Below are 20,965 nucleotides of genomic sequence, written 5' to 3'. Positions count from 1 at the left end.
GAGTTTAGGGTGCTGTGTAGACGCACCCATAAAGGAGAGTGCTTCCTTGCCAGAAGTTGGACAGGATGCCTTGTTGGGAATTTTATAAGATTTGTGTGTCAGCACAAGCATAAATTCAGCCCTTACGTCCTTTGAAGGGACAGTGTTGGTTATATTAAGGGTTATATATCAAGGAGTATAAACATTTTTCCTAAAGTGACATCTTGAGACACTGTCTTGTGACATCTTGAGACTTACCATTAATGATTGTATGGACCCTCTCCCTTCCCCTGATAATCAGACATCTCTTGGCAAAGCAACAATAGCTTAACTTAAAAAGTGGCACTAGGCAAATATTTAATGTATTTTAGCTTCTTTTAAAGTGATTTGGTCTCTGGAAACAAGTAGAACTAACATATGACCAACCATCACTATGTACTCTTTAGGAGTCACTAGGGTAGATACATTGCATTGTGACGTGCTCTCTGAATTGGACCAAAAGCTGATTTTCACAACACCCTTTTAAGAATGCTTTTACAAACCCGCATTGATTCTTTCTATGTACAGGAGATGTCTATGTTAGGCCTTGGTGAAAACATAGATCTACACATCATGCAACTGCCCGTGGCTTACCGAAAAGCAAAGGAACTGGTCTGCAAGATATGGGGGACTCTTCAACCACTGGTCAGTGATCATTACATAGTTTAATTTTATTTATTTATTGCTTAAATTAAAATAGAGCCACATATTGCAGTGTCTGTTCAGAGAGTGGATACAGCTTGTCCACTACAGATAGTCAGGAAAAACAGGAGAGAGAAGTAGGGTAGAACTTCCAACCATGGGCTGAGAGATAGGGTGGATGGACCAAAGAAACCTACTTGAGCTTTCAAAACCTCTCCCTCTTTTCAATCCACAAAACAAAGGGTATTATCTTTTAAGCACCTGAAGTGATAGTGAGCAATTAAATGTAATGTTGTCCCTCTGGCTGACAAAATGGACAATCGGGACTTTGAAGGACAATGCCGTGAAGGTGTTTTCATAGTATAACCACCAATAATATTAGTGCCAGTGATTCTCTTTGTTTTTCATTGTGAACCAACTTAATCAGAATCTCACTTTTTTCTTCCCCACACCTCTACTGAATGAAACAATGAGAGAACTATTCTGTGGGCCATCACCAAAGACATCGGGGAAGACTGGAAATGGTTACACTAGCTACCTGCATTAGGAGGGTCTTTCCCAAAATAATTCATTGAGTTTCTAGAAAGGCTGTTGGATGCTCTTAACAAGAATCAGATGGAAAAGGAATCAGAGCAATTAGATCACCACCCAAAAGTGGACCTTAGCCAGAACACAGACAGATGCAATGCCTGTTTGTAAGGATTTTCAGCTGCAACAGGCGTAACTGATGTGCAAACAAAGCTAGTGTAGCTCTGGGCAATGAGCAAAAGGGCACAGTGCTGGATTCTATGGTACTAGCTAAATTAAGCTCAGAAAAAACAAACGTGGAAAAATAACTGGGGAGATGGGAATGCATATCTGAGAAAGCATGGGTGGGTGCAATATTTCTCTCTGGTGTCTAGTTTAGATGAAGTGGTGGTACAGAGATACAGAACTCCTTTATTTCCTTCACAGCAATCAAATGGCAGCTGGAGAGAGCCTTTCAGGGTACTAAAACAACTTTTCCTACTGTACATAGGATCTCAGATGATTTTCATCATGATATTTGAGCGTGTAGCTCTGTAAGAGAATGACAGCTAACCATTGCTCACTATGTCTTGGTGTAAAAAAATCTATCACATTAATGTTTGAGAAGTGTAGAGGAACAGCTGGTGTTCGAAAGGTGAATATGGACTCTGGATACATTCTAGGCAACTTTTTAATTTGTTTTTTTTACTGACTCCCTATAAAAATCCCCATCCTCTTATAAAAGGACACAAGATCAATGTAGAATGTCAGGCTTTTTAACAATGTTTTTGTAGAATAAATTTCATTCAGATGCATACCAATCACTTATAGGCAAATACGTTTGCAATTTTAAAAATATGTTAGAAAATGGTACATTATTGCATCTTGAGATATTACGTGGATAGGTAAAGTTGCAATTTTGTTAGTTATTTTACCACACTAAAGAATGTTCCTCTCAGTAGGCAAATGTGTTAATCAGGAGCAACATATTTAGTGGGATGTTCTGTGACGCAGTTTAACCTAATGAGAATTAGGAAATAATGTAAGTTCTGCCTAAAAGTGATGCATTTACTTGGTGTTCGGTGATTAAGTGGCACTTATGTATAGTGATGAGCATGGTATAAAATATTTATATGGTGCTAACTAGACATAAAAATGTCCTTTCCTACAAACATTGATAAACACCAATTTGGGGCCAAATCCTGCAATCCTTGTGCATCCAAAACATCTATTTAATGAAGTTTTGGGTGGGCAAGAAACTCAGAATTTAAGCTCTAAAAGAAGAAATAAAGCTCTAGCACAGGAAAACTTATTCGAGCATTTCATCCAGTAGAATATTTTAAAATTAGGATTTTATAAAAGATCCTTCTTTGCTTAAGTGTGAAAGCTACTTACTTGGAATAAGAAGCTGCTAACTTTGACGGCTTGATTAAGAAGACTATGTCCAGTGGGTAATATAATCTGCACCTTTAGAATCTTATTGACAGACACTGTGCAACATCTTTTGGGAGTTTTTAAAGGGTCAGCTAAAGAATGATGATGAAAATTGGTGCAATTTGATCCATAAGTTAATGATGAAATAAATAGGTTAGCTTTTAACCATGGTGTTGTGTACAGAATAGCGGAAAGAACCTCTGTCAGTTACAAAAAGAAAAAAAAAAAAGGATGTGGCATATATCCTTGCACTTAAGTCATCATCAAACTAGATAAAACAAACAACAAAAGTCCAATTTTGTTCTTCATTACAAAGGATTACCTAACTTTTCTCTAAAGAGGAGCGATAAAGATACTTCAACTTGGAGCTGGTATTTCACAAAGTGTTTGGTGTTACTGCATTGGATGATTTTTAAAAACAGGTCTGTCATTTTTATTTCCTCTTACTCACTTTGGCGGGGGCAAAAAAACAGCTTACTGTCCACATTGGACTGTCTTCATCTGCCAAAGCGATCATCCTTGAACAGTGTGGGAAGAACAAAGGCTACAAAGAGATGGATGTGTGTGGTTTTTGCCCAGAAGGTGGTTGTTGTCTGTCAGATGGCCCAGAAAGGATTGAGTCTACAATTGATATGAAAACTCTCTGGAAAAATATTTCGGTGGAAGGGATTGATATTGTCTTTTCAAGAGATGCAGGAAGGTAAACACATTATTAGTGGGAGAGGTAATTAAAGCAGCTTATTTCACCTTCAAGAATCATTACAAGGACTTGTTCCCCCCAATACAAATATCTGCATAAAGTTAACAGTCATAGGAGTAAAAAGGAAAAGAGGGATTGAAAATTTAAGCTCAAGACATCTGCAAAAAATAAGGTGGACACAAATGTTTCCTAGAATTTGTAAATTCCAGTAGAATCAATTTTTAAAACAAAATATGACAGTGGCCAATTTTTTTCAGCATTGCACAACATAATGAGAAAGCGATTCTGACTAGCCTGATTTCAACCCACTTTCATTGTCCAAACAGAGTGAGAGGAGTACAAAAGGTGAAGAGTACAAAAGGAGCAAATTTAAGAGTAAACAAATTCATTTAAAATCTTTTTAAAAAGTCTATGACAACTAACTTTTTTTATCTGTGTTTTTAACCTGTCTTTAAAACCAACCAGATTCTTGAAGGTCAAAATTATCTAGTTTTTATTTTCAGAGTGTTTGGGTCATGGAATGATGTGGTAGGACAAAAGGGAAGAATTTATCCAGTAAGCATCTTATACATGCACTTTTTAAAAACAAATTGTGCTATTCAAAGGGGTGGGAAATGGGGTTCTAATGGTAGGGGAGTGTGTGGGGACAGTTGGGTAATTTCCCAACTAATTTAGTTTGTGACCCCACAAAACAATGCATGCATATATTTTTTTATTTTGCTACCTCTATTTAAGTGGGAATCCATCAAATCAAGTCAAAATTCAAGGACTGTTTGTTTCTCAAACCATTTTAATTTCCAATTTTCATAATTCAATGTACAAACTAAATCAGCGTTGACTGTGTAAAGTGTGGTTAATTACCATAAATCCAAGTTTAGCTTTCCTTAATTCAGGTTTATTTTTAATATTGTAGGTACATCTGTGATTATATCTATTACACCTCTCTGTATTACGGTAACGGAAGAGCAGCTTTTATCCATGTGCCACCATTATCCAAATGGGTAACAGCAGACTTTCTAGGAAGAACCCTACGGATGATTATCTTAGAGATGTTAAAGCAGTGTGGACAAAAGACAGAATAAAAAGGATGGTTTATAGAAGACATTCAGGTTTCTCAAAATACAATAAAATTATTTTGCCTTCCTCAGCAACCCATAAGATTTAAAAAAAAAAAAAAAAAAAAATCAAACATTACTTCTGATTTAGGGTACAAGGAAAATTCTCAAGAAAATAGTATTAAAAAGGTTACCTTGCTCAGCTCTCAAAGACTTGTTAAAAAGATACGAAAGGAAAGTGATTTAACACACACTTGGAAAGTTGGTTTCTGATATCTGATATGCAGTTTGACTTTGTACATCTTACTTACAAAAATTCAGTGACGTGCACGATTATAACCATACAAAATTTCAACTTCATCTATACACGAGGGAAATTTTTCTCCCAAGGCCAGTAGAATAGATCCGAGCCATATAAAATGTGCCTATAAAAAGTTTGTATTTTGGGATGAAAATTACATGCAATGCTCCCATCTTGTGGGCCTTTAAAATCAACCTCCCTCCAGAAAAGTTTCCCTTTTATGAGCCAAGATACAGTCACCTCCTCAAAACACACAAAGCTTTCCAGTGGCAGGCCCACACGCAGGCGGGATGCGAATGCACTCCCCATGGTTCCCCATGAGGCCAATCCTGGCCAGGCTGGGGTGGCACACTGCCCAAGCTGGTTGGGGAAGACTGGAGCTGATCTCCCTACTCCCCGATCAATGCTGGGGGGGGGCTCTTCCCGCAGTTTCCAGCACCCGTGGCCAGCGAGCTGCTGCCTGGCGCCGCTTCAACTCTGCTTGAGCTAGGCTGGGTAGGGTTGCTGGTGCTAAGGTGCAAGGCAAAGGCCCCATGAGCCCCATTCCCTCTAGGCCAGGTCCCAGGGATCAGAGCTGTAGCCAGCAGAGGTTGTGAGGCGTGGCTGCTCTCCCTCGTGGTCACTGCAGCTGCTTGCCCGCTTCTCAGCTACTGCCTGGCCTCGGGACACAGGTACATGTCACTCCAGAGAGCGCCTAGAGTCACGCCGCCCTTCCTCTCCAGCGTGTCTTCGTCCCCCAGTGCCTGAGGCTTCACAACCCAGCTTCAGGTGGCTTGTAAAAGTCCTGCACCACGTGGGACATCCCCAATCCTCCAGTTATGGTTGGTGGGATTCCGTCTTTTCCTCTGCCCTGACTGTGCCCAGCATTACACATCCTGCAAAGCCAGGTCCTGCTCCTAGCCCCAAGACCGGAGGTTCCTGTTTTGCATTCCAATAGATCCATTTACATTCGCACCAGAAATGGTCACAGAAATGTGCCTAGTTTGAACATGCAATGAAATGCAAAAAAGTCATCCTCGGTCTCTAAAATACTTACAACAGCAAAAGACCCATACACTACAGTAACTGTTGTGAGCTACAGTGTTTGAGTTCGTTGCCTTAGAACAGGGGTCTCCAAACTACGGCCCGCGAGGCCCTCTCATCCGGCCCGTGGAGACCTTTTTGTCTACGGAAAAAAAATTACGGAAATTTACGTGTATCCTGCCAAGATCAGCCGCCGCTGATGACTGCAGCTGGAAGTCATTGAGTTGCAAGCAAATGACCTCCTTAGGGACAAGTTCAAAATAGGACTGGTGGGTTTTTACCAGTTTTTGCCCAAGGAAGACTTTCCTAATGTCAAAACTTTTGCATCAAGGTACCTTTCAATCTTTGGAACAACATACCTGTGTGAACAAACATTTTCAAGAATGAAATACGTGAAGAACAATTTGAGAACAAACTTGTCCGATGATAATCTCAGGTCACTGTTGATGTTAGGGACAACAAATCTAAAGCCAGAAATGTCTGCTATTTTGGCATCCAGGAAACAATTTCACCATTCACACTAATACAGGTGTTCATGTGTAGTGTATCAATGTGTTATTAAATAATAACTGAATAAAATAATATTAAATAAATAATTAAAAACAACATCCATGTTTTGATTGTTTTTTATTTGGACCTCAAGTGTGTAGTCGGCCCCCGAACTGCTGTTTGATAGTTAATGCGGCCCTCGGGCTGAAAAGTTTGGAGACCCCTGCCTTAGAATAAGAGTTAAAACATATTGTTCAGATGACAGATTTTTCAAACAAGGCTGCAAAGCCCCAGTATTTGCAATTGGCTCCCAGATATTTGTATGCATGCACAAATTGTCCATTTTGCAAAGGTATTCAATTATTTTTTGCAAATACAGTGATGGGCACAGTAAGTTGATACACATTTTTACAAAATAAACCTGTTGCCCTCCCTTTTGGAAATGAAGCCTTAAATGAAACGAATGCTGTGAAGTTTGATCACTGTATGCACGGGATATCTACAAATTAAACAATATATTACATTCTACTAAACTGTCTGCAAAGAAAACTATTCTTCATCTATAGGCACCTATTATAAGGCAGGCACTTAGGTTTGCTGGGTCTCTGCATAGATGCCATTTTACACAAACAGAATTCTGTTTTTAACAGTCCCCAATATTGGAGTGAGGAAACTTTTAAGTGGCAATGAAACTTGCAGCATTACTAACGTCAAATTTTGAAATCATGATGTTGGCTTAAAAATAATTAAGATTTAAAGGAAGGGCTGGCTTTTAATTTGCCATCTGGTGTTAGTGCCTTTAGGGTTCAGGTTTTTCAATTTTTCTCTTCCACAATAAGGGTTAGAAACCAATCTTCTAACTGCAAGCTGAAATTCTTTTGTAATCACATGAATCCAAGAATATATTAACATTAGATACCATTAAAACCAGGTGTGACAACACTGATTAATAATCCAGGCATCCTCATGTCATAAAAGCAATGGACTTTCTGACATTGATAAAAGTTTAAGTGGGAGCCTTAATATATTTCACATTTGAAGAGGATATAAAACCATCATCGCATCTTGACAGCCGCAAAGAGTGAAAGTGGTCAAACTGAGCTTAGCAGGCAGTGTTTCTCTTCTGCTGCCCCAATACTGCATATTCCAGGTGGGTTTCAGTCCCAAATTGCCAGATTATTTTCAAATTAAATAGTTATGGTGTGTAAAAAAAGGTATCAATTGGAATTCCATCTAAACTACTGTAATACTGGAAAGAAGGCAACCTTTTAAACAGTGAGGACAGAGAGAAACAAGGTGGATGAAATAATATCTTTTATTGAACCAAATTCTGTCTCCCTAGTATCACGGGACTGCACAACTACAATAACTGCACTGCATAAGAGTGAGAGAAGTTCTTCCAGGAGGTAAGGGCAGGCATAATTAAGAGTAAGGGAACAACATTCAAAGAGAAGAGTTAAGATGAATACCAGAAAAATCTTCCTTCTAATGAACTTGTTTATCCTTCTATGTATTCAGTTATTTCTTTATATTTCCTTAGCATGGGCACCCACTCAGTGCTCTCCATGGCTGTACCATACATCAACAACTTAAACCAATGCTAACTTGGGGGACTGTGTGGGCGTGCATTCACATTGTTGCAGTCCATATTTACAAAAAAAGCACCCCACACAAATTCCTGCGTAAGGTTGTGCTCTACCCATGAAAGCTCATGATACCATTTACATGTTTTGTTAAGTCTATAAAGTGCTACCAGACCATTTGTTGTTTAAGTTTACAGTTTAAGTTGTTTAAGCTTAGTACAGACTAACTCAGCTACCCTTCTAACACTTTCTCAGTGTATTTTTAGGGAGAGAGCTGTTTGACACAAAGAAGCAGCTGGTATCACTTCCTGCTGGTGATATGTGCCTGCACAGCCAAACCAGACTAAAATTATTCTAATGAATTAAGGATTACTGCAGAAAGTGGATTTTTCCAATTTGGCAGCAACAGTAAATCAATTAATCTGGATTTTAATTACAGTAACACTTACCCCAGGTTATAGGTGTCCCTGTCAATGAAAAGGCAATCCTTGTACACAGTTAAGACGCTGTCTCTCAGTCAGATTGTTCCAGCAATTCAGGGCTTACCCTTCAAATTCCCAGAGGACGGGCAACTCATGGAGACCAGTGCCACACGCTATCACGGCAGACTATCCCATTTTAAAAAGTAGGCTGCTGCATTCTACTCTAGTTTTAACGCTTGAATGGATTTTAAGGCATCATTTCTCAAGACAAGTATTGCTGGAATCCAATCTCACACCAATAAAGGCACAGATCATGGCAGGACAGTCTGCATATAAGAGGAAAGAATGACCTCTTAGCCACACTGATGTCAAGAGGAGACTTAAAACAGCTGGGAAGCAAAGCAGACCCCTTGATAACAAAATTCCAGACTTTTCTGGTCAAATCCTTTCACTGCTATCGTCTGTATCTCATTCACGGCCACACATTAAAATATCCTACCATACTATGCTCTCCAGACTCAGTGGGACAGAGGCATGAAATAGGGTCTCACTGTTGCCCTCAATCCATATTTTCCTTGGTAACTTCACTAATAGCTTTGCATACATGCTGAATAAGACCAAGAGACTCTGAACTGCCATGAGATACCCTTCAAGAAAGAGCGATTGGAGCAGGAGAGGAATCAGCCAACTGGATCTTCAGAGTTTTCTCCAAAAGGAAAGATACAGAAACAATTGAAAGACAGCCCAACCCTCAGATTAGGTAACATATCACCACCACCTCAGCGACGAAGACAGCAGATAAACGTATCAGCACAGAGGCCTTATATTTGTCCAACTCCAACCTCTCATGCCACATGTGCAATCCCTTTTGTTGTAAACTCTGAATGACAAGGGCCAAATGAGTCAGAAGCATGACGATACAAACAGTTACATCTGTAGTTAGGTAGTGGTTGATAGACTTCCAGTGTCTAGATATGACTTTGAGCAAAGGCTGAATATATGCTTCCTTCAAAGAAAAGAGTGCGCCTTTCTATCTTCAAAAGAGCCACAACTTCCACAAGTAAAGATTACTCTGGCACTTAAACACTCAATAGATGTGATACCTTAACACTGACATACCCTGCAACAAGGGAGTAGTTTAGCCCCCCTCCCCCTTTTTTAAAACAAATCCCTTAAGGAGCATGATACTAATTACAAGAGGGGTGGAATTTTTAATTTTCTGGGACTGTACTTTCTTTGCTCAAGTTTGAGCTAGCAAATAAAAATCAGAAGTCACACAAATGCATACAGAATTATTTTATTTAACTTAAATCATGTAGTACTGTAACTACTAGAAAAAAGCAGAGTAAGAGAAACTAAAGGAGCCTTAGCTTCAGCCATTCAAAATAGACAAAAGTTTCTTTTTTCCATAATGTAAAGAATCCAGAGTATATCGCAATAACAGGAATAAATTCTTACAACAGAATATACAAAAACATTTTGAATTTTTTTTTATCATCTACTGATTCATTTTAATATAAACACAGGAATTTCTTTAGGAATAATTTATACACAGCAAGTCTTTTTTAATGTACTAAATTGGCCATGTTATTACTGTTTTAATTTTTTTTTTAAAAAAAGCTTTTTTAAACAAGAAAACTTGGTAAATGTATTTGCAAATGCATCAGTTCCGTAGCACTTCCTAGTTTTGTTTTTGTCCCAGAGGTAGACAAACTCTGGCCAATCCTTTCAACTCAAACCTCACTGGTTTAGAAAACAGAATGATGAGTCTCTCAAAGGCATCTAAACCATCCATAACCTTCAAAAGGTAGGGGAGGGAATATGTTCTGTCTAATTTAGAAAAAAAAAAAGATCTTCAGTATTCTTATTTAAATAAAAATAAATAGGGACCTTTCCTTGTTCATCTCAAAGCTCTAATGATGCTAGATATCTACATACATTGTATAGGCTACATACAAAACCATAATATTTGAAGTGACAAGAAATCTGTAAACAGTTATAACTGAATTAAAGAAAACTATGAAAACTGCCTTTCATCATGTTATTACGCAATCACATCCTTTAACCCATCCGACAACAAGAAGAAAAACCGGTACTAAATAACACAACTAAGACTGCTTAGCAGCATTCCCTATTCTGTTTCCATAACCAATGAGGTTCTTTCAATCCATTACGTTAACGGCACTATACAGTAAAGTGAAATGACCAGTTAAGATGATCCCGCCCCAACCAGAGGGTTCTGGAAAACCAGGATACTGAAGATACAGAACAGTTTCTCAATCTCTTTAATCAATCATTCACTGTACACTGGGACACAAAGCTTGGGGGAAAAAATGAATGAACCATGAGTTGGACAAGTAAATGATCCTTTTTGGCATATTGTAAAGCTAGCTAGTAAACTGGTACCATCAAAAAAACCTGATCATACACACACACACACACACACACACACAGACAGACACAGGAAAGTGCCTTTAAATTATTTTATAGGCATTTATAAACTACAAACATTTTATAAAATTATTCTATGTATTATTATATGTACTTACAAAATGCAATGAAACGTTTAATTAGTTCTTGTAAACCAGATCTTCGTCAACTGACTACCCGTAATCTACTGGACTTAAAAGCCCTATTGAAAATGTTAATGGATTACTAATCAACATAATGCATACAAAAAAAGGAACATTCACACATGCACACGTACTATTGATAATCATATGGTACTTGCAAAACAGATTGACCAAGAATTGATCCACTGCAATTCATATTGACCAATGACCACTGTAAACCTCTTGGTAATGAACTTAGGACATTAAGAGCTTTATTTAGAAGTACCAAATGATTAGTTATGAAGCCTGAGCCTTGATGCTATCCTACATACCGAGCTCTGGATCTATCACAAACTTCTGCCAAGCCCTGTATTTCCATCCTTTGTTCTCCTCCTTCCACACTACCACTCTCAATTCCAACTGACTTGGTTGTAGTTCTTAAATGCACAAGAAGTAATTTAAATGCCTTTATTCAGAACAACCAGTCTTCTGAATCAAGGCAATCCCTGAACTTCTCCTGACCATTGACAGTTCTGTATCTTCAGCACCTCTGGCAATTAATGTTTAATATACTTGTCATCTTTGATTTATAATTATTGTTTGCACACTGAAGAGTGGAGCTGCAATATCTGGCTTTCACTGGTTAATAAGGAGTGGATCTCTTGCACTTTCCCCTATTGTTTCTTAGCCCAGTTATTAAATACATGGTTGACAAACAAAATAAGAAGAGTAACAGAGGAAAGTGTTGCTTGTACTACTGGAATGAAAAGGGTTTTTATTAAAAAAAGAGATATATATATATATGTATAACAACAAGAGCGCCATTTGTTTAGGCTTGTATTGTCCTCAACGACCCTCAGCAGTTCCCAGAGGACTTAATAGTAGTTCCATCTGGTGACCAGTCATCCTGGGCAAACTGGGCTTTTAGTGACACCAACAGGAGCATCAGTGCAAACAAATCTAGAGTCATACATCACTTAGAACCAGCTTTGAAGAACGGAGGCATCACACGGAGGAAGAGGCTTGATGGAACATGCGTTAGCCTCAAGTTTTACATCATCCGTGGCTTCTGTGCCTAATCTATTAACCCAACAAAAATAATCTTATTTAATACCAAGCATGTGATACTTCTGTATTTATACAAATCACCTTCCTTTGCAACCAAACCACCTTCAGTACCATTGAACTACTTAACAACAGTGACAAAGTCGGACAAGAACAACCCCAAATACTTAAATCAAAGTTTCTTGCTCCCTTAGTGACGCCAATTTGTTACTGATATTTTGGTACCTTTTGTCAGAATGCTTGTTTTGCAGGTTGGGTGGGTTTTTGGGTGTTTTTTTTTTTTTTAAATCATGCTCAGAAATGGGATTACTACAGGTTTATTCAAACACAGCTGAAGTTCTAAATTCTCCATACCAGCAAGCCAGCAGTGGTCTCTCAGGAAAAGGCGTCATTACAAGCCATTTTATGCTAATATCAAGCCATTAATTCTCCATTGTTCACATGCACAAATGTTATTTACTGTCAATGGGTGGTCGGCATGAAAAACCCATATGGATAAAGATATTCAGAATGCACATAAAAACAAATTCTGTAGAAACCAGTATGAAATTAGGCTAGAATTGTGAACAGAGAATACAATGGTATTGTAAAGGTGGTTTGGTCCAAGAGAACTGACTTTGTCATCACATGTGCATACTTTGCTTAGTCACATGACTGCCTTTCATTTAAGTGCTTCTGAAATGTTTATCATGATGGGTACTATATTGTTAGTGTTTTTTCCTAATTTTTTTTAAACCACCTACATAACAATTAAAAAAAAAAAACATTAACTTGGACAGTTTTAACAAAACCCTCATAGCCGGCTGAAAGATCTGAGGATCTCCAGTTGTGGAAATCAATATGTGCAAGAGAGAAGAGCAGTCGCTACACCAAAAGGTCACTGTCAAATTAGGAAAAATTAAAAAACACAAAGGAAACCCAGTAAATCAGAAATGTTGTTAGTTTTTCTGGTGTTAGAAACGCTCCTTCCAAAGACAAACTTTATTATACTTAACCACAGTACTATATATTCAAGAGGCCACATACATCTGAAAGTAGCCAAGTGCCACATTATTCAGATACCACAACTAACACCTGCATGAACAGCTGCCAGAATCAGAAAAAGAAACATTATACATCATGTTAATGGCAGGCTTGTGTTATATTAGTGCTGTACACTTGTAAACCAGTTAAGCACTATTAGAGGGAAGTCACAATTTGACGGCTGGTCCATCAGAATCCAGAGTGATAACGTATGTACAGAGAAGGGTTTGGAAGGGACTGGATTTCTACTGGCACATTCAAATTTCCCATTTAACATTTAGCATTAAGAAATCAAGGCTCCTGTCAAACAGAAGCAGCAAGTGTAAAAAGTCCAAGTTGTAAACTCAGTGTAGTGTTATCAGGTAGCCTATGACATTTCTGCCCTGTTGTTACTATTGTTGTATGCTCCAATTTATTTTTAGGTATTGATTCAGTCAAATGTCCTTTTGGTGCTTGTGGCATCTGAGAAAAAATGGTCAAGAATGACTTTTCCCCCTCTTAAGGATTAACAGAAAAGCCATTTATCTCATTCTAACAACCCCAGATCTTCAAATATTGTAGACGATTGGCTTCCATAATTAATTTGATCAAATACCTTCATTCAATCACCATCTAGCAGTTATCTGAACATACAGTCACCTGAACACACATTTGGCTGACCAATGACTGCCATGACAGAGGATTTCACAGCTACTGCGACTTCTTAAAGAATGGTGCTCTTAAGTCATAAAAACTCAGGTGGGTCTCTTGCTCTCCCCCCAAAATAAATCTTAAAAGTGGTACCAAAAAGGACAAACTGCTATAAAATAACACAAGCACAACCCTGTGAAGTGACCCTTTGGGAAAAGTAGCGACCGCTTCTCTCCAAAACCTAGAGAATGTGGTTTGTAGAGTGAGAGGTTACCAGTATCAACGGCATTTCTATTGGCTGCTGAGAAATGTGAGATGTTTTTTATATATATATACACACATATAAAAAAAATAAGAGTGAGGTAGATAAATGTTTGAAAAAAATCAAAAACTGTCCCCCTGCCATACTTTGAAAACCCTTATCTCAGTATTTAAATTTATTATGGGGCATCTCTACAGTGATTTAAACTGATATCACAAAAATAAATAAAAAAATCCTACATAGAATACCTTCTTAATTAACTTTTTTTTGTCTTTTCTTTAAAGGGAAAAATAACTACAGGACAGAGGCAAGAGAAGATAGTGGGACCTAAAACTACACAAGCAAAAAGCACTACAAACATTTTTTTAAATCTCCAGTCACAATGAGCAATCAGTATATTTTAATTCTTTGTTCTTACTCAAAAAAAAAAATTTAACGTTTCCATCCCAGAACCACTTCTTTTACTGCCATCATTTGGTTGGATCAGTGCTAAACAAGGGGTTAGATGCAATAATAAACTTAAGATGAGCAACTGTTACGGCTCCTTTTTTTAAACTAACATCATAGCCCCTCACCTCCTACTACTTAAACCCTCCTCTCTCCACCCCCACACATTCGTAAGGGTGCCTCAGCTGAACTAGCAAGCTACTATTTCTCCTTTGTGCTGAAGTTTCATCTATGGTCTGAACGCACAAGCTTGTACTTGTACAGGTTTCCATAGATGCCACGTTTTAACTGTTTGCTAGCAAATCTGGTGGCCCCCACCCACTTAAAAGCTCTCTGGTTCCCCCCACCTCATCTCAACAGCTCAGTCATATGGCAAACCAGGGAGGAACTTCAGCATGGGGCGGTCCAGAATGTGGCCTTTCAACATCTTCTAATGAGAAAGTCTACTAGCTGGGATCTGCTAGATCAGCACATTTAAAGGCCATAACAATAAGTAACGATGCCGAACACTGACAGCTCAACCAAGTTAGAGGAAACGCAGCTGTTGTTCATGGGATGGAAGGGTTAAACGATTCATTTTAAAAAATAGAGACCCAAAAGCCTGGTGTCCGCTGTTGTACCCAACAATTAAAAAAATATATATATATATATGCGTGTCACAACCAAAACAAGAGGCAAGGGAAGGAGGGGATCTGACTCTTGTACAACGATGAATATGAACACTGAACAAGAATGTACTCAATATGTAACCTTTTTTGTTTTTTCTGACCTGAGTTTGTATCGTGCCTTGCACTGTAACAGACTCGAATGCTGCCTGGGCAGAGGCTAGCAGAAGGAGGGAAGATAGGGTTAAAACCACCACCAAAGAGCACCACTGGAGTGCATCTGGTTGTGTATATCCCTTTTCCCCCGGTTCCCTCAAGAGCCTTGTAACCCACACAGCCAAGATGTTGTAAAACAACTAATGGAAAAAAAAGAGGAGGAAATGTATTTATAAAAAGGCATTAAACAGTTCATGGCAAATCATGTTACAGGGATCAGTTACGAGGAAGAAGGAAGTAAAAGTTACACACTATAGTACAAAGCATAAGAAATTTGTTGGAGGGGGAGGAAGGGAAGGAGGGCAGACCTGAAGGTTTTCATAGATTAAATCCACAAAGATAAAGAACAAAAAAAATAGCAGCTTTTTTCTGTACAGACATATAGATGAGTATCTGAACCGTAAAAAAGTTATAAAAGTGACACAAAAGACAATGTGTATGCAAATGATCCATGGTCTAACATAGAACTGCAAGACCCTTCGAGAAGTCTTAATAACAGAGAGCAAAGGTCAACAAAGCGTCATATGCTTGAATCCATTACCGCTTTTTGTATTCTCCAATTTGTTTTGACATGTGTTTTCCAGCTAGCCTGAGAAGGAGAGTAGGCTGCAACGACGGAGATCCCTTCTGGTTCATTTCAGGCTGGTTTGCTGTTTTTGGCGTGCGGTCAACTTTTTTTTTTTGCACGAAATATATGTAAGAGTGTACAAGTGTGTGTGTGTGAGAGATATTTGGCTCACCACTGCCAGTTTTGTCCAGAATTCTTGGTGGGGGAGGGTTGATGGAGGGAGGACTGTTTCTAAACCCTGCCCCCCTTTTCCTCTCCATCATGAGAACACAAATCATGTTTTGTCCAGTTTAAAAAAAGATCTAGACAATCAGATTATTTTTTTAAATACCAGTGTATGATTGAATGGAGTGTATTGGTCAGTATCTCTTAAATGGAGCAGTTGATTAGTTTGCTCCTTCCAAGCCTACAAAAACAAACATCCCTCCCCCCCCACAAAAAAAACCAAAACCACTAACTCCCCAAAAAGTTTCTTTTTTTTGTTTTTGGCAAAATTTGGCAGCGTTGAAAATGGTAACAACCTTGGACAAATGATGGCCCTTTCTAAGTTCTTTTACATGTTCCTAAAAAGATTAGAGTATCATTAAAAATTCAGTCTTTTTTTAAATTCTGTTTTTATAAAGACCTACAGTGTTAAGCAGGTGTTTGCAAGGGCTAACGGGGAGCCACCTGGCCTGCAATTTCTTTGATCTGATAAAAGTGCTGTATGGTTGAACTTGCACGCAGATATGTTTCCCATTATGAAACAGAAAGAGAGAGAGAAAGAGAGAGAGAAAGAAGAGAGACACATCAGATCTCAAGTTTTCTGTTGCTATTAAGTGTTAACATTAGAGTTTTCAAAGGCTGACTCTGCGCCCCACTGAACGGAGTCCTTTACTGAAATAAACATCTGCTTGCATATTGAACAAAGAAAAAACTAATGTGTTTACTGAAAAGAGGATTCTCCTGTGTGCAGCTATGGCAGTTCTGAAGATCCACTGAGGTACAGTAGGCTTTTGAATATATTTTCTTCTTTCTTTCTTCCCCCACCATGTGTGTTTGTGAGATTCTGGGTTTTAAGGATCAGCAGGCCGAAGACTGGGGCAAAGGTAAGGCCCGTTCGTTCTTGCGTCCCCCGTTCATGTGCGCGTACGGCTGTCTCTCTTCAAAGCTGGCCCGCAGGACCACCACGCCTGGGCCGTTCTCAGCTTTGTGTCCTGAGTGCTTGTCAGTGGGTTGGAGGGTGGAGGAGGGATCTAAAGGAATGCTCTCCATGTTTTCAGTCTCCAGATCGAGTTCCTCGGTGTCTGGAGGCTTGTTCTCTTCGCTGTAGAAGAAGGAGACCTCTTTGAATGCTGGATCCAGCTCATCCTTAATGCTACCGATTATTTCCAGGAAAGAGGGCCTCATCTTGGGGTTGTACTGCCAACACATCCTCATCAACTCAAACCTGGAATGCAAAAAATAAAATAAAACCAAAATAAACTAGCAAAATAAACACACGTGTACAATCTGATACAGTTACATAAGAAAGTCCTTTTTGAACCCAGGGAAACACTCCATTTTGACGTTTCACACTGCAACCACCTAATGCTTTTATACCGTGCCATTGCAAAAGTCTCACTGCATGGAACAAAACTGTTACTACAGTAAAACTCTATTGGTCCGGCATCCAATGCTCTGGCACTCCTGATGGTCCGGCACCATCAGGGACCCGGAAGTGCTCTGGCTGCCGGACAATTGGAACTGCTATGCGCCCAGCTTCCCCGATTCAGCTGCTGCTGAAACTGACTAGCAGCTGAATCGGGGAAGCCAGGGGCAGAGCAGCTGGGGTGCTGCTGGGTTGGTCCCATAGCGCCGCTCCTTGGCGCTGCGGAGCCAACCGGGCAGCACCCCAGCTGCTCTGTCCGAGGCGTCCCCAAGAGCAGCTGGGGTGCTGCCGGGTTGGTCTCGCAGCGCTGAAGGGCAGTGCTACCACACCAACCCGGCAGCACCCCAGCTGCTCTGCCCCAGGCGTCCCGGATTCAGCTGCTGCTGTAACTGACCAGCAGCAGCTGAATCGGGACGCCTGGGGCAGAGCCAGACTATCGGAAGGGGGGGCTATGAAGGGTCTGAGGTGGCATCCCCTCCCCACCCGTCACAGCCCCCCGCCTCCGATAGTCCAGCATATCTGATAATCCGGCACCCCCTGGGTCCTAAAGGTGCCGGATTATCGGAAGTTTACTGTACTATGAAATACAACACTAAGGCCTGGGTCTACTCTAGAGCGAAAGGTCGACTTAAGATATGCAACTCTAGTTACAATGATCATGTAGCTAGAGGCCAAGTATATTAAATCGCAGTCTACACAGCAGGAGGTCAACTGGAGCAAATGCTCCCATTGGCTCTCTCACTCCTCATGAGGAGCAGGAGTACCAGTGCTGATGGGAGCGCCCTCTGAGTTCTATTTAGCAGGTCTTCAGTAGACCTACTAAATCGAACACTGGAAAATGGTGGCAGCGTCAATCTTCTGTGTAATATAGACATGGCCGAAGAGTAGAAGTCTCCTAAAACCAGAAATACCCTTGATGGAGTTGCAACCTGCCTCCTCCCCTCACCCCCCTGTTGCAAACTGACAAGTTTGAATATGCCTAATACTGAGAGAGATTCAGGTAGATCAGATAGACACTGCTACAGAGAAGACATATTAATAGGTTTTAAAGGCCAGAAGAGACCGGAGTGTCACTGTCCACCGACATTTCACCCTGCAATTCCTGCATGATTGAATTACAGCAAATATTTTAGAGAAACATTCAATCTTGATTAAAGGATGAAAGAGAAAAATTATCTAAAATGGATAGACACACCAAAAAAGACTGAGCTCCTTACAGCTTTTGTGGCAAGGTATTTTCACAAATACGCACTTTTTTTTTTTTTCCCAGAGTGGCCACCAGGGAAAGCTGGGGAGGGCTAGCCTCTCCCACTAGTTCGAATTAAGGGGCTACACACCCCTTAATTCGAACGAATACGTTCAAACTAGGCTTAGTCCTCGTGGAATGAGGTTTACTTTTAATTCGAACTAGCGGAGCACTTAGTTCGAACTAACTTTGTAGTGTAGACATACTCTATGCCTCAGTCCTTTACAGCCGGGAAAATGTTTCCCTGGCTCACAGAGTGCAGTGAGACTAAATCCTTGAATTTTTGAGGGTCTCAGATACTACAAGGAACTGTCCACAAATTATGTTCCATATTTTTTATTATTTTCAGGAACCACCCATCCCTTTTCAACTCACACAAAATTGAAGAACTACTCACACCTTGATGTGTTACATAATTTATGGCTAGCCCCCAATGGTTTGGGGTCAGCTACTCATACTAATACAAACATAAATAAATTCCAACTCTGCTAATAAAACAGCCATAAGCTTCTGAAACCCAGACTCTACTCAGAGATCTGACTTATTTTAATAAAACTTTAGCCTTGCAAGATGGATTTCCTAAATCATGTAATCAGCATTCTATTCCCCAAGTTATAATGTCAAAGCGTTCTATCAATACATAAAATGCCCCCAAATTAATGAAGTATTAAAGAGAAATAGATCAGATGAGCCATTTAACGCTCTGGAAGCTTAGCTCACACTCCTGACAAAAGCAACTCAAACCCAAACTGAAGCGCCTATAACAATGTTCCGTTATATAGGTTCAATATCATAGAATCATCTGGGCTGAAGAGAGTTCACTTTAGAAAATACATTATCCAAATAACTATTTCAGAGGAAATAAATTTGGGTAAGAACCTCACTGCTGGCTCCGGCTGGCCCCTTCCTGCCAGAGCAGCTAACACAGGTTATAAAACCCCACCACTGAGCAGGGACTACTTCCTACCGGAAATGCAGTCCAAGGTTGCCTTCCGAAGACCCCGTCAAGCCTACGCAGAGAGGGCATGCTGGAGGTGAGAGGGTACACGAGATGTCCTGTGAAGATTCCAGGCAGTGCTGCAGCCCAGAGGGAAGCCTCCATAATTTAGAAGAGCCCCTAGGTTTGTCTAAATGATGTCAGGAAGTTCTCTGCTCTCCAAAGCAGCCCAGAATTGGGACAGTACAAACAGGGGCGGATATAGGGCAGGGCGAACGGGGCGGCCGCCCCGGGCCCCGCACATGCGCCGTGGCAAAGGGGGGCCCCGCAGAGTTATGCTGCCCGGGGCCCCGCAAAACAGTCATCTGCCCCTGAGTACAAAAGTCACTTAAAGCCACTTGAACCCTCAGAGCCCCGGTAACTCCACTTAACCCCACTGGAAGAATTTTCAACATCCAGTTTACTTTTCATTATTTCCTGTTGATTTTTTTGTGATATATTTCGAATTCAAGGAAAATGGACTAGCTAGGTTTCACTTTCTAGTTCTCATGTTCTTACCATCTCGTCACCTGGATATACTGCAACATATTACCCTTATAGTCCCAGGTATGTACATCCAAAGAGAAACAAAATCAGCACCCTATAACTCTGCTTCTTCTCAGCAAGGGAGACAGAATTATTACGGGAGACACTGATATACTATGGAGACAAGAAACGGATAAGCCAGTGGTTCCCAAATTTTTTGGCATCGGGCCCCCTTTTTGATTTTTGAGAAACCCTCACGCCCCCGTCCCCCATAGCAGCAAAACTTATTGAGGGGAAAAAAAAAAAAAAAAAGAACAGACCAGGGCCAAAAACAAAAATAGCAGCAACACTTGGGGAAGGGGGCTGGGTCGCCTTGCGCCTCCCTGGAATTTCTTCACCACCCTAGTTTGGGAACCTATAAGCTAGATAGTAGGCTGCTATGTTTGGGTTGCAAATAGCTTGGGGAAATATTTAAATGCAAACAAATATTCTCGTCACTGAAATGTTTCTTTCAACTACGCACACATTTCTATTAATACTAGGTTGGGTACTACTTGATATCATCAATAAGAATAAAAATTAACTACAACAAGTAAACATGCAAAGACTAAAAATTATCTAGCAAAACCACCAAAAATCACATGAACTGCTAGCCACTACATCACAATATACTACGTACGCATATAAAAATCTCAGGAGTTGCTGTGTTAGTTGTAACTTTAGAAACAACGAGCAGTCCTGTGGCACCTCAGAGACTTAAACATATTAGATCATGAGGTTTCATGAGTAAAACCCACTACTCATCCGATAAAGTGGGTTATAGACACAAAAGCTCATGATATAATGTTTGTTAGTCTCTAAGGTGCCATAGGACTGCATGCTACATATAAAAATGTTTACTTTTTCTTTTGAAACTTTTTTCTATTTCGATTGAAGCCAACCTATAAAAATGCGTCTTCCCCTGTCACTTCCCCCTCCCCTACAAGAAGAAAGCGAAGAAAGTCTGTGACATACACACATATATAAAAATAAAATAAAATCCATTTCTGTTACTTCATTGCTGTTTCCTCTCTAGCTGACTGCTA

The 20,965-nt window shown here is 39.9% G+C and overlaps 2 protein-coding genes across 11 annotated transcripts in view; one reads left to right on the top strand and one right to left on the bottom strand.

Annotated features, from left to right (window-relative positions):
- PGPEP1L (pyroglutamyl-peptidase I like) overlaps window positions 1–14,239 on the top strand; it is an 85,930-nt gene extending 71,691 nt beyond the window's left edge. For 9 of the 10 annotated variants that reach the window (XM_025187800.2, XM_075896985.1, XM_075896984.1 and 6 more), the window contains 3 exons: window positions 547–663; window positions 3,075–3,301; window positions 4,215–5,951. In XM_025187800.2, the coding sequence (XP_025043585.2) occupies window positions 550–663; window positions 3,075–3,301; window positions 4,215–4,383 (510 nt within the window). In that variant the 5' untranslated portion in view covers window positions 547–549 and the 3' untranslated portion in view covers window positions 4,384–5,951. Of the gene's footprint in view, window positions 1–546; window positions 664–3,074; window positions 3,302–4,214; window positions 5,952–13,990 lie in introns of those variants that run through there. The other variant, XM_075896987.1, reaches the window with a different exon arrangement.
- IGF1R (insulin like growth factor 1 receptor) overlaps window positions 9,456–20,965 on the bottom strand; it is a 293,701-nt gene continuing 282,191 nt past the window's right edge. The window contains exon 21 of the mRNA XM_006129225.2: window positions 9,456–16,971. Coding sequence (XP_006129287.1) covers window positions 16,605–16,971 — 367 coding nt within the window. The 3' untranslated portion in view covers window positions 9,456–16,604. The remainder of the gene's footprint in view (window positions 16,972–20,965) is intronic.

This window comes from Pelodiscus sinensis, chromosome 14, assembly GCF_049634645.1.
Source record: "Pelodiscus sinensis isolate JC-2024 chromosome 14, ASM4963464v1, whole genome shotgun sequence".
NCBI lineage: Eukaryota > Metazoa > Chordata > Testudines > Trionychidae > Pelodiscus > Pelodiscus sinensis.
Note: the sequence above shows the minus strand (reverse complement) of the source record. Positions and strands in the feature narration are given on the sequence as shown.